This window comes from Zootoca vivipara, chromosome 11 (assembly GCF_965207765.1).
Source record: "Zootoca vivipara chromosome 11, rZooViv2.hap1.1, whole genome shotgun sequence".
Lineage (NCBI taxonomy): Eukaryota > Metazoa > Chordata > Lepidosauria > Squamata > Lacertidae > Zootoca > Zootoca vivipara.
The window spans coordinates 44,690,583-44,704,347 of record NC_142594.1 but is presented as its reverse complement, the minus strand read 5'-3'; the positions used below and the strand labels follow the sequence as shown (position 1 = coordinate 44,704,347).

At 44.6% G+C, this 13,765-nt stretch overlaps 1 protein-coding gene across 1 annotated transcript in view; it reads right to left on the bottom strand.

The window, feature by feature from the left end:
* The window catches only part of LOC118091943 (inactive double-stranded RNA-specific editase B2), a 75,852-nt gene that overhangs the window by 51,648 nt on the left and 10,439 nt on the right, over positions 1-13,765 (bottom strand). The window contains exons 2-3 of the mRNA XM_088654244.1: positions 13,054-13,168; positions 12,281-12,397 (exon numbers count right to left, since the gene is read on the bottom strand). Of these exons, the coding sequence (XP_088510370.1) occupies positions 12,281-12,397; positions 13,054-13,168 (232 nt within the window). The remainder of the gene's footprint in view (positions 1-12,280; positions 12,398-13,053; positions 13,169-13,765) is intronic.

Here is a 13,765-nt window from a genome sequence, read left to right as displayed (position 1 = left end):
AAGGAATATGGGCAATGTCAACCACATAAGAGTTCATTTTTAGTGGTGCATAACTCATATATGATTACTTCTGCATTTACGTGTGGTAGAGGTCTGTGGCCACTCCCAGGTCCCTGATAGAAACACCTGCTTGCTACATGTGGCACATGGCAGTTATTCATATACACTTAAAATGTTTCACATGTATGGGTAAAGAAATAATAATCTGGAAAGACGCATGATATCCAAGTGACAACATGATCCAAACTGTTGATTTGTAAATAGCAGAAATATTCAGAGTTGATTTGCAGTGTAATAAGCTTCCTCAAACAATGGTTTTTTTGGGTTTTTTTGGCAGACCAAATGAAGGATGCTACAGTCACTCTAAGTAATTAAATAACCATTAAAAAGAATTAATCATAACACACATGCACACACACTTGCAGTTTACTGTTTTTATCCTGCTTTAACCCAATTTTTGCAAAGCCTTATTATAAGACTCACTGACCCTAGAATCACACAATTTAAAACAAATCAGGAGAACTGAACTTCATCCTTTGTTATAACCTTGACACCTGATACATCTGTCTGAGAAAGTATTCTGAATATATTTCTTCCCCCCTCAAATCATTGCATGAAATAAAGCCTTACACCTTCTGTGGATGATGGGGGGGGGGGAGTGGGGAAAGACTGGATGAAATTAGATATAAAGGGTGAACAATTTATAAATGGAGGGTTTTAATATTGGGCTAAACCCTTATAATAGTTTTCAATTTGAAAAGGAAATGAAGCAAGGTAATAGGGGAGAATAAGGAGGAAGAGTTGCTTTGTCAGCCATGTGCTGGTGAAGGGGTAATTTAAAGTGGGGAGAAGGGACATAAAAACTCAGTTTGCATGCAATGCTAAGCCAAATCATGACATATCACTAACGCTGGAGTGCCAGGTGCAAATTAATGTCTGGGAGTGAGCAAACTACAATTGAGGAACAGGGTTCCTCTAGCTCAGGGGTCAGCAAACTTTTTCAGCAGGGGGTCGGTCCACTGTCCCTCAGACCTTGGGGGGGGGGGCGGACGGACTATATTTGAAAAAAAATATGAACGAATTCCTATGCCCCACAAATAACCCAGAGATGCATTTTAAATAAAAGCACACATTCTACTCATGTAAAAACACCAGGCAGGCCCCACAAATAACCCAGACCGTCGGCGGACCAGATTTTGAAAGCGATTGGGCCGGATCCGGCCCCCGGGCCTTAGTTTGCCTACCCATGCTCTAGATCAGTGGTTCCCAACAGGTGGTCCGGGGACCCCCAGGGGTCCGCGAGCTATGCCAGAGGGGTCCGCAAGATGCTATTAGAATAAAAAATATATTAAATATATTTCGTATGATAACAGATTTTTTGTTTTGGCCGCTTCCTGCATGAGCAGAGTCTAGCGCAAAACTAGAATTAGATAGAGGCAGTAGTTCTGCTGTATGCCATTAGGTGGCACTTTACAAACACTACTGTTTTGCAAAGAGGCAGTGTGCGCATTCTACTAACGCTGACCTCCCCAAGATGCTTTGCGCGCGTCGGCTTCATTTGTGCGCTACTTCGCAGGTACCCTGTCTTCTCCATTCCCCTCCCTCCTCCCTGGCGCGCGCTGCCTCTTTGCAAAACAGTAGTGTTTGTAAACAAAGCGTTGTTTTTCGCGGAAGCTACAGTTCGCGTAGTTAAAAATGGACTGTTGGTTAAAAAGTGGTTCATCTCATTAAGAACTGAAAATTAAAACTAACTGTATACTGATGGAGTACTCTGCTGTAACTGTAAAAAACGTATAAATATAAAATATAAAAAGACTCTTAATTTGGCTCTCACTTTTTAATTTTAGGATTAGGAATTAATGGGGGTCCTTGTCACAATAGCAGCTCGATGAGGGGTCCTCAAGAAAATTTTTGTTGGGAACCCCTGCTCTAGCTCATGCTCAGTCCAGAAATTTGTTTTCAGTACCAGAAGTGAGTTTTCTGCCCAATGAAAATCCCCTCCTGGTTTCCCTCTCAAGATCCCCCTCAGCTGCCTAATTTAGAAGGTGAAGGTGGCGAGGAGGCCGTTTTGTTGTGGTGGTGGATAAACAACTGGGAGTCAAAAATCTTGGTGATCTACTCAGTGCTTTTTTTCTGGGAAGTATGCAGGGGTGTGCATACCTCTAAACATTTTTTTAAAGAAAAAAGGCACTGGATCTACTGCAAATCACCCAGAGATCTATCAGTAGATCCCAATCTACCTTCTTCTCGCTCTGGGGTAAAGTTAAATTAAGGGCTAGGGAGAAGTAAGAAGGGACCTTCCAGAAGATAAATAAACTAAAAGTGGCAAGGCCTTACCAGGGTCATTTAGATTCCTGATAACTTAGATATACAACTGGAAACAAAACTCTGGCATCTTTGCCAGCTCTGCTATCTGGGATTTTAAAACTCAGGAGTGGCTCACCTGTGGCTCTCCAGATGTTGTTGGACTACAACTCCCATCATCCCATTGGTCTAAGCTAAGGCTGATGGGAGCTGAACATATGGGGGACCACAGATAACTGGAGTCACAGCTGTCAAGTTCTCCCTTTTTTAAAGGGAAATTCCCTTATGCTGAATAGGCTTCCTCGCGAGAAAAGGGAAAACTTGACAGCTATGACTGGAGTACTGAAAGTGGGATGCATAAAAAATATGTTCTTGATAACAGTCAGTTATGGACTTTCCCCTTATTGTTTTGGGGGCAGTTATAACCCCAAATATGTGGAACGGCTAATCAGGCTGGGCTCTTAAGTCTCAGCTTTCAAAAAACCATTTCCCATACGATGACACCTGGTTGTTAAAGCAATCCTAAGATCTGCGGAAGCTGAAAATCACTTTGAGGGTTAAGTTCCTTTTTTCTTTAGGCATTTGGCCTCACCTGAACCCTTCCTAAAACCGTAATCGGTCTCTAATACGCTAGCGAATAGTTTTTGTAAATTGCAAATGTTTTCCGTTACTTGTAACCCAGCTTTGCAAATAGACTCTTATCAGCAATGCAAATGATTTCAGCCTTGTAAATAACCCATTATCAGCAATGCAAATGTTATCAGTCCCGTGTAACCTAATTTGCTCTCTCTCTGAAAGATGAAATTTTGCTACCTGCTTGTTCTGCCTGATTAAGAGATCCATGAAACAAGGAAGCTCATGCGCCCCGAGAATATATATATATAAATAAATGTATGTATGCAACGAACTACTGTGTGCCTTCATTAAACCAAGTATTTTTGTTGGACCTTTCTGCTAGGGTGGGTAAGGAAACTCCCAGTTTATCCTCTGGAAGGGATGAGGCTTTGGGACAAACTGACAGAAATCTGAAATGGCAGAATTAAGTTAACCAACCAATCCTAGTTGTGTCGCCATGTGACAGCCCTTTCGATAATTTAAGATGGCTACCATATGAAGAAGGTTAGCACAGGGACTGACTGTGAGCTGTAGTTGCCAAAACATCTGCAGGGCATTTAGGTTGGGGAGGACAGATCTGTTTCTGGCCCTTCCCCCTTCCTCTAATGGTGATGACTGACGTGAACAAGTTGTTCGGTAAAAAGAGAGAGCGGGAAATAATGATAGATTAAAGTCATCCTTGTGAATTATTCATAAGGTACAATTTCATGTAATTTTCAGTGCTGGTTCATATCTAGCTGGTAGGCAATAATTTGCTATTCTTTTTTGTTTGTTTTCCATTTAACAAATCAATCAAACGTGTGTGTGTGTGTGTGTGTGTGTGTGTGTGTGTGTGTGTGTGTGTTTTCTAATCATGCTGAACTTCCAGTCCCACTCCTGATTATTTTATTCATTTTATTGTTTCTGGAATAGAGCTCAACTGAACTTTTCTCAAAGGCAAGGTACCGTAGTATCAATTCCAGGCTATATCTGTGCTGTCCTTTCCCATAGTGACTATATGGTGTTCATTAGATCATCCTCTGCCAAGGATATAGAAAAAAGAGAAAGGGATGCTATATTGGGGTATGCAGGAGAAAACACACCTCTCCCAATTCATGCTGTTGAAGCCAATTAACAAACATCACTTTCTACATCAGCACGCTTAGGGTGGCAGTCTAAGGGCCCACCGCCCCAACCACTATGAAACCTGTCCATAATGCCATTACTCTGGTACATTATGCTTATTTCCATGGCACTCTCCTTGGAGTGAACCCAAACCATCACATCACACTTCTGTCGGCATTTTACTTTGCCACCAACTCATCTGCCCAGAACTCCAGGAACCTGTCTTTTAAAATTGCAGTTGCCACCTGTGAGGGACAAGGGATATCGGGAGGTCCCTCCCATCTTGAGTTCCAGCCCATCTCCGAGCGCTGGGGAAAGCAGGGAGAGTTCCGACTCAAGTGGAGAAGCAGGAAGTGGTGTCCGAGGCTCAGGCAAGGTAGCAGAGCCACTGCCCAAGGTGGGACAGGAAGGGGGGAGCAAGGGCGGAAGGCTGATCCCACCGACTCCGGAATTGCGCAAGAAACGTCGTGGGAAGAGGCTGGGTCTCCCCAAGCTTTTATGCTGGAGGAAAACCCGCCAACCTCCATTCGGAGGTACTGAAGAAGACTGACAAGATGTGCCATTTTCTGTAAATAGCACTGCCTTTAGCACTGTAAATACACAGCACCAATAAAAGGATAAAATGCAGAGCTGTGTGGAGTCGTTACTCTGAAGTAGCCCACTCAGGCCACTGTGAATCCACCCTAAAAAGATTAAGGTAAAGGACCCCTGACAGTTAAGTCCAGTCGCGAACAACTCTGCGGTTGTGGCCCTCATATCACTTTACTGGCCGAGGGAGCTGATGTTTGTCAGCAGGCAGTTTTCATGTGGCCAACATGACTAAGCCGCTTCTGGTGAAACCAGAGCAGTGTACGGAAACAGCGTTTAACTTCCTGCCAGAGAGGTACCTATTTATCTACTTGCACTTTGACGTGCTTTCGAACTGCTAGGTTGGCAGGAGCTGGGACCGAGCAATGGGAGCTCACCACCTAGGCTCAGTGGTTTAGACCACAGCACCACCTGCGCCCCTAGTTGCCACCCTAGATTCCACTAAATCAACATCCATCTTAAGAAATAATAATAATAATAATAATAATTTATTATTCATACCCCGCCCATCTGGCTGGGTTTCCCCAGCCACTGTGGGCGGCTGCCAACAGAATATTAAAATACAACAATCTATTAAACATTAAAAGCTTCCCTAAACAGGAAAGTCATTATTTTGCATTAGGTGATATTCCACCAAACATTCCAGGCTTTCTTTTGTGATGTGCTTTTCCATAGCAACCGCATACCCTCTGCTGAGGATATGAAAAAAGAGAAAGGCCTGCTGCTTTGGGCGGTGTGCGGGGAAAAAAAGACTTGCAGATGGAAGATCCATGTGAAGTTTGACAGCCAGCCCTCCCTCTCCTCCCTCCAGCTGCATCCTGGGGAGGAGTCGAGCAGGTGACAGGAAGAGGTAGGCACCGGAAGTTCAGCAGCTTCCTGGAGTGTGCCAGTACTGGTTATGGCTTGTGCTATCCATGCAGGGTAGCGGCAAGGGGCAGGAAGTGTGAGCGGAGAGTGGAATTGCCAGGGTGGCATGGGGGCAGCAGCATGGGGGGGATTGAAAAGGATGTTCAGAATAACTTTCGTAAAAACAAACAAATCCCAGAAGCTTTTCTTTTGGGAATTATAGGGACCTACCTAAATTGTATAGAAATTTTTTCATGTACGCTACTTGTTATGTACTGAGCTGAATCATAGAACAATAGGATCCAGAATCAGCAGTCTGATTGGTCCGCAGGAGCCACCCAATCCAACTCCAGGTGGAAGTGAATCCGCAACCTGATTGGCCTGCAGGAGCAGCCAATCAGGCTGCTGGCAGAAGCCAATCCACAAACTGATTGGCCCTGAAGTAGCCAATCACACAAAGCTCATTGTGTAAATAATGTATATAAGCAGATGGTTTTGGGAAAAGGGCATTCTTCTTCTTCCCTTCTTCTCCTGGATGACTACGAGCTGAATAAAGAGCATGAAATTCACTCTCGACTCCGAGTATACTTCACTACTACAGCGGCAAGAATGCTACTTGCCCCAAAGTGGAAAGAAGCAGAAGTCCTTCCAGCAAAGGAAGAATGGATACAAAAACTTCTGGAATATGCAGAAATGGCGAAACTTACCAGAAGAATAAGAAATCAAGATAACATTTTTTTTATTATAAAAGAATGGAAATGGTTTATTGAATATTTACAGATAAATTGCAAACAGATAAAAGGATTGGCAAGATAATTGGAATAACCTGCAGTTTCATAAGAGTATATATTTAAAGTAGATAATTAAATGAGCAAATTAAATGAATTTGGATATGCAGAAGATAGTAAAAAATAAATTTAAGGAACCGCAGAAAGAGGGGGAAGGAAGTCAAACTTTGAAAAGTTAAATTGATTATAAAACTAATGAAATGTATAAACTTGAAAAGTACAAATAAAATAAAAAAACAAATCAGTGTGGGGATTCCCTGGGGGGGGGGGCTTCTTGCCCTGGAAGCAGAGCCTAAAATAAGGCCTGATCCTGAGGCCTAGAGATCCTAATGAACCTCGCAGGGAGTGGGCTCATAGGGAGAAAAGGACTCTCACTCAGGCAAATTTGCTCTTATGTAGGATCAGCTCTCTTCATGTCAGTGGGGAGTTCAAAAATAGCAGTGCACCACATTTTACAACCCTGTTCACGCAAGAATAGCCACCTTATGCCACCCCTAATTAGAATTCTCTTGCTCAAGATCGCCACAAATCCGATGTTGACAGAACGGGGCATAAATCAGAGTGGCAACAGAACTGATTAAATGTTTGCAAGCAGAGAATGGCTCCGCGGGAGAGATTAAAATAATCAAATATGTATAACTGCACTAATTGATGCACTAAGTTAAGAGGAAAATGGTCTGGGAGCTCGCGAAAGGTGTAAACCCAGAGAAGGTTTTCCGTGAAGCAGAGAAAGAAAGCAACTGTTGTATTATAACAAAGATGGCTTCAGCACAATCAAAGGCAAGAAAATCAAGAAGGAGAGGGGATTATTATCAACAACAAAGGCTACTTGGAGTGGAGGAGGGTTCTCCAAGGAAGAGCCAAAAGACCCGCTGCTAAGTGGTACATTTAAATCTCAAATTGGGAAAGAAAGGCACTCAAGGGTGTACTACGGGGAGCAATCCAGCACTTGCGGAGGCATGGATGTGATGACTTAGCAGTCTTTTCCGCTTCTGGCTTCTATGGCCCATTTCATTTACTCCCCTGCCCCCTCTATGAACAGAGAAGAACGAAAACTGCTGCCCTGGCGGAGAGTACGCTGATTTCGCAGAATCCTCTGCACCTCTGCCCATGCTTTTGTGGTGTTGCATCTGCCTCGATCAATGTGTTGCAGTGGGGCAGAGGAAGCTGTGATTGTAGTCTCCACCTGTGCCGTACATTTAAAGCAGTATCATATACCACCCTCAACAGTTGTGTCCTCCCCCAGAGAATCTGGGAGCTGTAGTTTGTGAAGGCTGCTGCGAGTTGCCCGGAGAACTTTATTCCCCTTCCCTCAAAGAGGGACTGACTGTTGAAGCGCTCTAGGAAATCATACCTCTGTGAAGGGCCTCCTGATCATCTCTTCATTCATGGACATAGGTTAGGGTCAACATCAGCACCCGCCCAGGTCCCTGCTAATGCTAACCAAACTTCTGCCCCTGTTCTACACACTCCAACATGGCATACCAAGCTGCGCTAAGTGGAGGGATTTCCCACCAAGCCTCCGAATAAGCTTAATTCTGGGGCACTGTGGAAAATTCAAAGGTTGGCTGACTGCTTGCGGCACTACTACCACAGCCAGATAAGCCTGCCAGGGCCAGAGGATCCTTTGCCCAGGGCCACCTGGAGCAAGCCCTGACGCCAGCTATCTGCATGCAGAGTGTTCCACACAGATCACTTGAGATTGGGCAGGCAGCAGCTCTGCTGAGCTTTTGGTGATTCCCGAAGATGCCTTTGTTCACCCACCCAGCCTTTTGTGGGTGACTGATGCCAAACCTTGGGAGGTTATTGTCACCAAGCTACTGTGGCTATTGTGACTTTGTGGCTCCTGTGGCTTTTGCTCATTTTGTTTCAATGCACTGTTTTGTGAAGTTGTGCTTTACTGATGTACGCCACCTTGGGATTTGTATGAAGGATGGCGTAACAAAATGTCAAGCAAGCAAACAAAAACATAGCACATCTGACCCCCCCCATTCAGTGGTGGCACTGCACTGGACAGGTAGTCTACACATACGCTATGTTAGAGCAGGCAAATCACAGTATGGTAAACGTGGATGCGGAGAGGCACAATTTCAAGGCCTCATTGTGAGAGCTTCCACCCTCCTTCTATGGGTCTATTCTTGAGGGTCTTCAGAGCCCCAGGGGTTCTCTTGCCTTCAGGAAGCACCAAGTCAGTTCTCCAGTTGGCTGGGTTTAGAGCCTGTCCCATCCTCAGAGCCCTTCTGAGATCTGTTTCTTGAAGCAGTTTTGCTTCCCCATTAAGCCCTCTATCACCAGACCATTTCCTCCTCCTCAGTTCCGTTTGCACTGGCTTGGTCTCTCCTACTCTGAACATGCCTAAATTTCACTGGACCCCAGAGCAGGACCCCCTCCCTCGTGAGGAGACCTTCCCTCTTGTAAGCAAGCACAGTGGTGGCTGATGCCGTTGCCTTTTTTTCTCATGGACTGAGAGGAAGTCTCACACCTTTTTGCAGTCATACGCCCTCCTCTGCTCTTTAAAACGTGGCAGCTATTTTGTGTTATGCCACATCTTCTACAGCAGCCTTTTTGTGTGTGACAGATGCCCACAGCACTTCCCCCGAATTTCAAATGTGTCCGTTGGCCCCCAGAAGTTGTCTCCCCCCCTGTGATGTAACACAGCCCCCAGAACTTGTTTGTGGAGGAGTTTTGTAAAGCATGCATTCTTGGCTTTGCTGTTTTGACAATGCTTCAAATGGCATATTGGCTCCTTAAATCGCTGGCCTATTGTATCAGTCTGCTAATACATTTTACCAGGCAGTAAACTAAGGGCCGGGAATCAATTGCCCATCAATATTCTTGATTATCTTTAGGTGCCCTGCCTTCTGAATCTTAAAATGACTGGAAGGATCCATGGAGACAGATTGCCAACTTTTTACTTTTCTCCTGCTACCTCACTTAGCAATCATTAAGATCCATTTCATGAGATATGGGCGATAATTTGCCATCTTTTATCACAGCATGAAATTGCTGTTTAGAGCCCCTTTTGTCCACTTCATCTTTATTTCATACGTAAGATAACTGAAAAGGCCTCCCTGCTTGCTTTTAAGATCAAAGTGATTGTCAGCTTCAGGAAAAGAAGAAAAAAAAAAGAGAAAGAGAAAATTGAACTCAAAAAATCAATGTATATTGCTCTTCTGTCAGTTTCCTCGCCTCCTTCTCTGAAGAGGACCAAACTTCTTAGATTATGTATTTTGAAGAGAAAAGAAGACAAAGATGTCTCTATCTATATTTAAACTGTCAAGATGTATCAAGTTCAAATGGGGAAATTGGGTTTAAATACTAGCCTTCCTCTTATTCACTGTAAGTGTGCAGAGGGCTTTCCCCCACTCTCTTTGAAGAAGGACTTTGAAAATAATAGATTAGCCTTAGAATGAATGCCAGGGACTCTTTATTATGTCCAGTAATTACAGGTGGAAAGGAAATGTGGCATTACAAATCCAAAACATTAAAAAAGCCCTATGTTAGGTCTCTAGCAAGACACACCCTAATCAAAAGACTGTCTAGCAAATGCAAAACTCTCTCTCTCTCTCTCTCTCTCTCTCTCTCTCTCTCTCTCCTTTAGGTGCAGAACATTTCACAGTGACCTCTTCTCTCTTGCACTTGGGACAAGGTGAAAGATTCCTCCCATCTCTGAGTTCCCTATGATGCACAGACGTTGCACCTGCTTTTTGTCCCACTTGCAAGAGCCACGCATGCCGAGTCTTTTGGCATGCATGGGAAACTTGGTGGAAGGCTGGGTTCTCCTCTCCCGTTGGAAATAGGTCTTGGGGGGGGGGAATGTCAGAAGATCTCAGGAGGCTTCCTGCCTTCCTTAATACTAAGAGAGTTGAACAGCTTCTGACTTTCTTCAAAGAGAAAGTCTTGGTTGGCTGCATCTGGTTTGGGCTGCTGAAATGACATATGCAGGCCAGGATTCAAAGTGAGTACCTTTCTCAGGTCCCCCTTCTAACTGCAGATGCTGTGCATCCTCAAAAGCTGCTCCTGAGGCTCATGGGATCATCTGGAGAGTAGTGCAGTGCAGCACAGGGGGATGCAGCCCATCTGTGTGCAGGGACATGAATTCTGCTCATGCAGGATGCTGGTTTCCATGGGTGACCATCTTTCTGGAGGCCCAGCTTTGATGTTGTCCAGAGAGTAACATGGTCCTTGCAAGAACAGATATTGGGTATCTCGTGTCTGGAATCATTATGAGCCCACGGGTCAGCAACCTGCCCTGAATATTCATGGCTTCTTTAATGAAGGGGTGGATGGAATTGACTGCAATGACCTTCATTCTGCCCTAGACTGAACAGTGGTTCACTTCTGTCTCGTGATCTAGTCAGAGCCCATAGCAGTTAACATATTGCACAGCCTGAGTCTACAGCGCAATGCCAGTTTGTTCCAGATAATTTAGCAAGCCCCCTCTGAATATGCATTGGATACCTCCTGCCTTCTCTGAAAAATCGTCTGTCAAGCTCGAAACATATGCATATGAGATAATGGTCTATATTTGATACACAATTTGCTGCCTTTGTACTTTTGCAAGCTGAAGTAAAAACTACGTAGGAGACAAAACACCTGGGATTGGATTAGAATCCAAAGTTTTGCCTGCAGAATTTAGGAGCGTCATGAGTTTTGGAGCATCATGACAATACCACAGCTATTAAACGATTTGGAAAAAACCCCCCATAAATATAAAATTTGTGAGATTAGACCTACAATGCATTACTGCACTGTAGCATGATTTCAGCTTCAGACATTCTTAGTTATCCAGAATGGATTTACCCCAATAAATATACTTTTCTATCATTGGCAACTAGCATTTTTGTTTATCCACGTTTTTTCTCAACTCAGCCTGCAACAGGACATGGGTTGGTTCCATTGTGTATTGGAATGTTGCGTTGGGAACATTTTTTTTGACTGGAAAGTGGGGTACAAAATAATTAATTAATTGAGGTAAGGTAGGACGCGGGTGGCGCTGTGGTCTAAACCACAGAGCCTAGGGCTTGCCGATCAGAAGGTCAGCGGTTCGAATCCCTGAGAGGGGGTGAGCTCCCATTGTTCGGTCCCTGCTCCTGCCAACCTAGCAATTCGAAAGCACATCAAAGTGCAAGTAGATAAATAGGTACTGCTCCAGCCGGAAGGTAAACGGCGTTTCCGTGTGCTGCTCTGGTTCGCCAGAAGCGGCTTTGTCATGCTGGCCACATGACCTGGAAGCTGTATGCCGGATCCCTCAGCCAGTAAAGTGAGATGAGCGCTGCAACCCCAGAGTCGTCCGCGACTGGACCTAATGGTCAGGGGTCCCTTTACCTTTATCTTTAGGATGGAATTATGCTGCCTATGTAATTATTATACATGTTTGAGTGCCAGGATTATCAAGAACAGGGCCTTTTTTGTGATGGCCCCTAGCTCCCAGGACCCACATCTATGTTAACTTTTTATAAGCAAGCAAATGCTCCTTTATCTTGGGGATTTATTTAGAACTTGAAGAAGGCAAAGGCCGTTTCTGTGGTTTATCTTTGTGCAGCTCTTAAGGTGTTTCCAAATTTGTTGACATAGTACATTGTGCATTTAAATGTATTATGTATTGGGGCTCTTTGAGCTGAAAAGTGGGTTATAAGTTACGTTAATAAATGTAGTAACAACTAACAATAGTACATAGCAGTAGATTCAGTGCTACCATTCTAAAATCTAAAATCTAAAATCATGTTGTATAGCAGAGAAGTCCAACTTTGCATACCGAGTGGGCTGCAAGAATTCTTTGATGCGGAACCCATGAACAATGAATGAGCATTGCCTTGTTACACTGCAGGTGAGGACAAGGCCAAAATTTGATGTCCGCCCCCCCAAGCCCTTGTACTTCCTGCCCAAAGCCAGCTAAGCGAGATGTTTGGGGAAGGAGGCCTCTCACCGCCTTCCCAAAGTTTCCCTACCTAGGCTTTGGGAAGGAGACAGAAGGACTCTAGGACCCCGTCAGAGCCTTGTGCCTCTTTCCCAAAGCCCAGCGCCTTGCTTACCGGGCTTTGGGAAAGCAACATAAGCGCTGTGGGAGAGACGCGAAACATTGCCAAGGGCCACCCATAAAGGCCCTGAGGGCCACAAGCGGCCTGAGAGCTGCACTTTTGACCTCTCTGCTGTAGAGAATTGAGAAAAGTTAAGCTCAAGGCCACATTGCAACCAGGCAAAAACACCTGAGAAGGATGCAAAGCGGGACTGGTGAGCTGCATGGCTTGGGGAGAGGGCATGTGGCTTGAAGAGAGCTCTGAGGGCCAGATTCAAAGGCTTGGAGGACCACATTTGTCCTCTGGGCCTGAGGTCCCTAGGTGCTGCACAGCACAAAGTCTCAGAGCAACCATTTCAATATAAGAAGTTTGAACCACTGAATTCAAATACTGTAAAGACCTCAAATACAAATGCAAAAACCACCTCCTGTCCCTAGTGGCCACTGTTTCATCTTCCACTAGAATAAGGGAATCATAGAGTTGTAGAGTTGGAAGGGGTCACCACGAAAATAACCTAGTCCAACTCCCTGCAGTTCAGGAATCTTTTGCCCAACATGGGGATCAAACCCATGATCCTGAGACTGAGAGTCTCGTGCTCTACCAGCTGAGCAATCCCTCAGGACCTAGGAAAATAATAATTCCCAAACAAATTATAAGGTTGCAAACCCCATAGCTGCCAAGTTTTCCCTTTTCTCGCGAGGAAGCCTATTCAGCATAAGGGAATTTCCCTTAAAAAAAGGGAGAACATGGCAGCTATGAAACCAGCATGAAAGAAAGTTTACGCTTACCTCTCGTCATGACAATTCCTGCAAGGGATTTGTGACGTGCATAGATGGCAGCAAAATTATCTGTCACCTCTTGAAACTTCTGCGTAATCATTTGATAGAGGGAATCAGCGAATTCCTGAAAAGACACAAGGAGAAGCCATTCTTTCACTCTGCTGGACTCGAGCAATGGTCTGCAACTGTCAATAAAATAACTTCATTGCCACCTTTCTCCTTTGTCATTGCACAACAAGCACAATGGCACCACTTTAAACCTCATTGTGAAATTAATCTTATTGCTTACACACACACCCACACTCTCTTTTTCTACCATAGTTACACCAACCACCATTAGAGACTAGCATAGATGTTGCCTGGCTTGTTATTGGTAAGAGTTCAGGCTTGTTAAGAGTTACACTGCTTATTACTAGAAGTTCAAGATCTGCCAGCCAGAGACAAACTTAGATGAAAGGTGCTTCTGAGCACCTTCTAAAGCAAGGAATATGTTTTCAGTACCACATCTCACAGCCCTTTCATGCAACAGTCCTCTCTGGCTTAGCTTCCTTAGTTTCCAACAGCCTAATTTAGGTGGGATGAGTGCAGAGGAAAGAAACGCTGTGGTGCACCTGTTGCAGCAAAACGGGATGCCTTCATCTCCCCCACCTGCAATAAAACATCTCTCTCCTGTATCAGTCTCTACAGCAGGCATCCCCAAACTTCGGCCCTCCAGATGTTT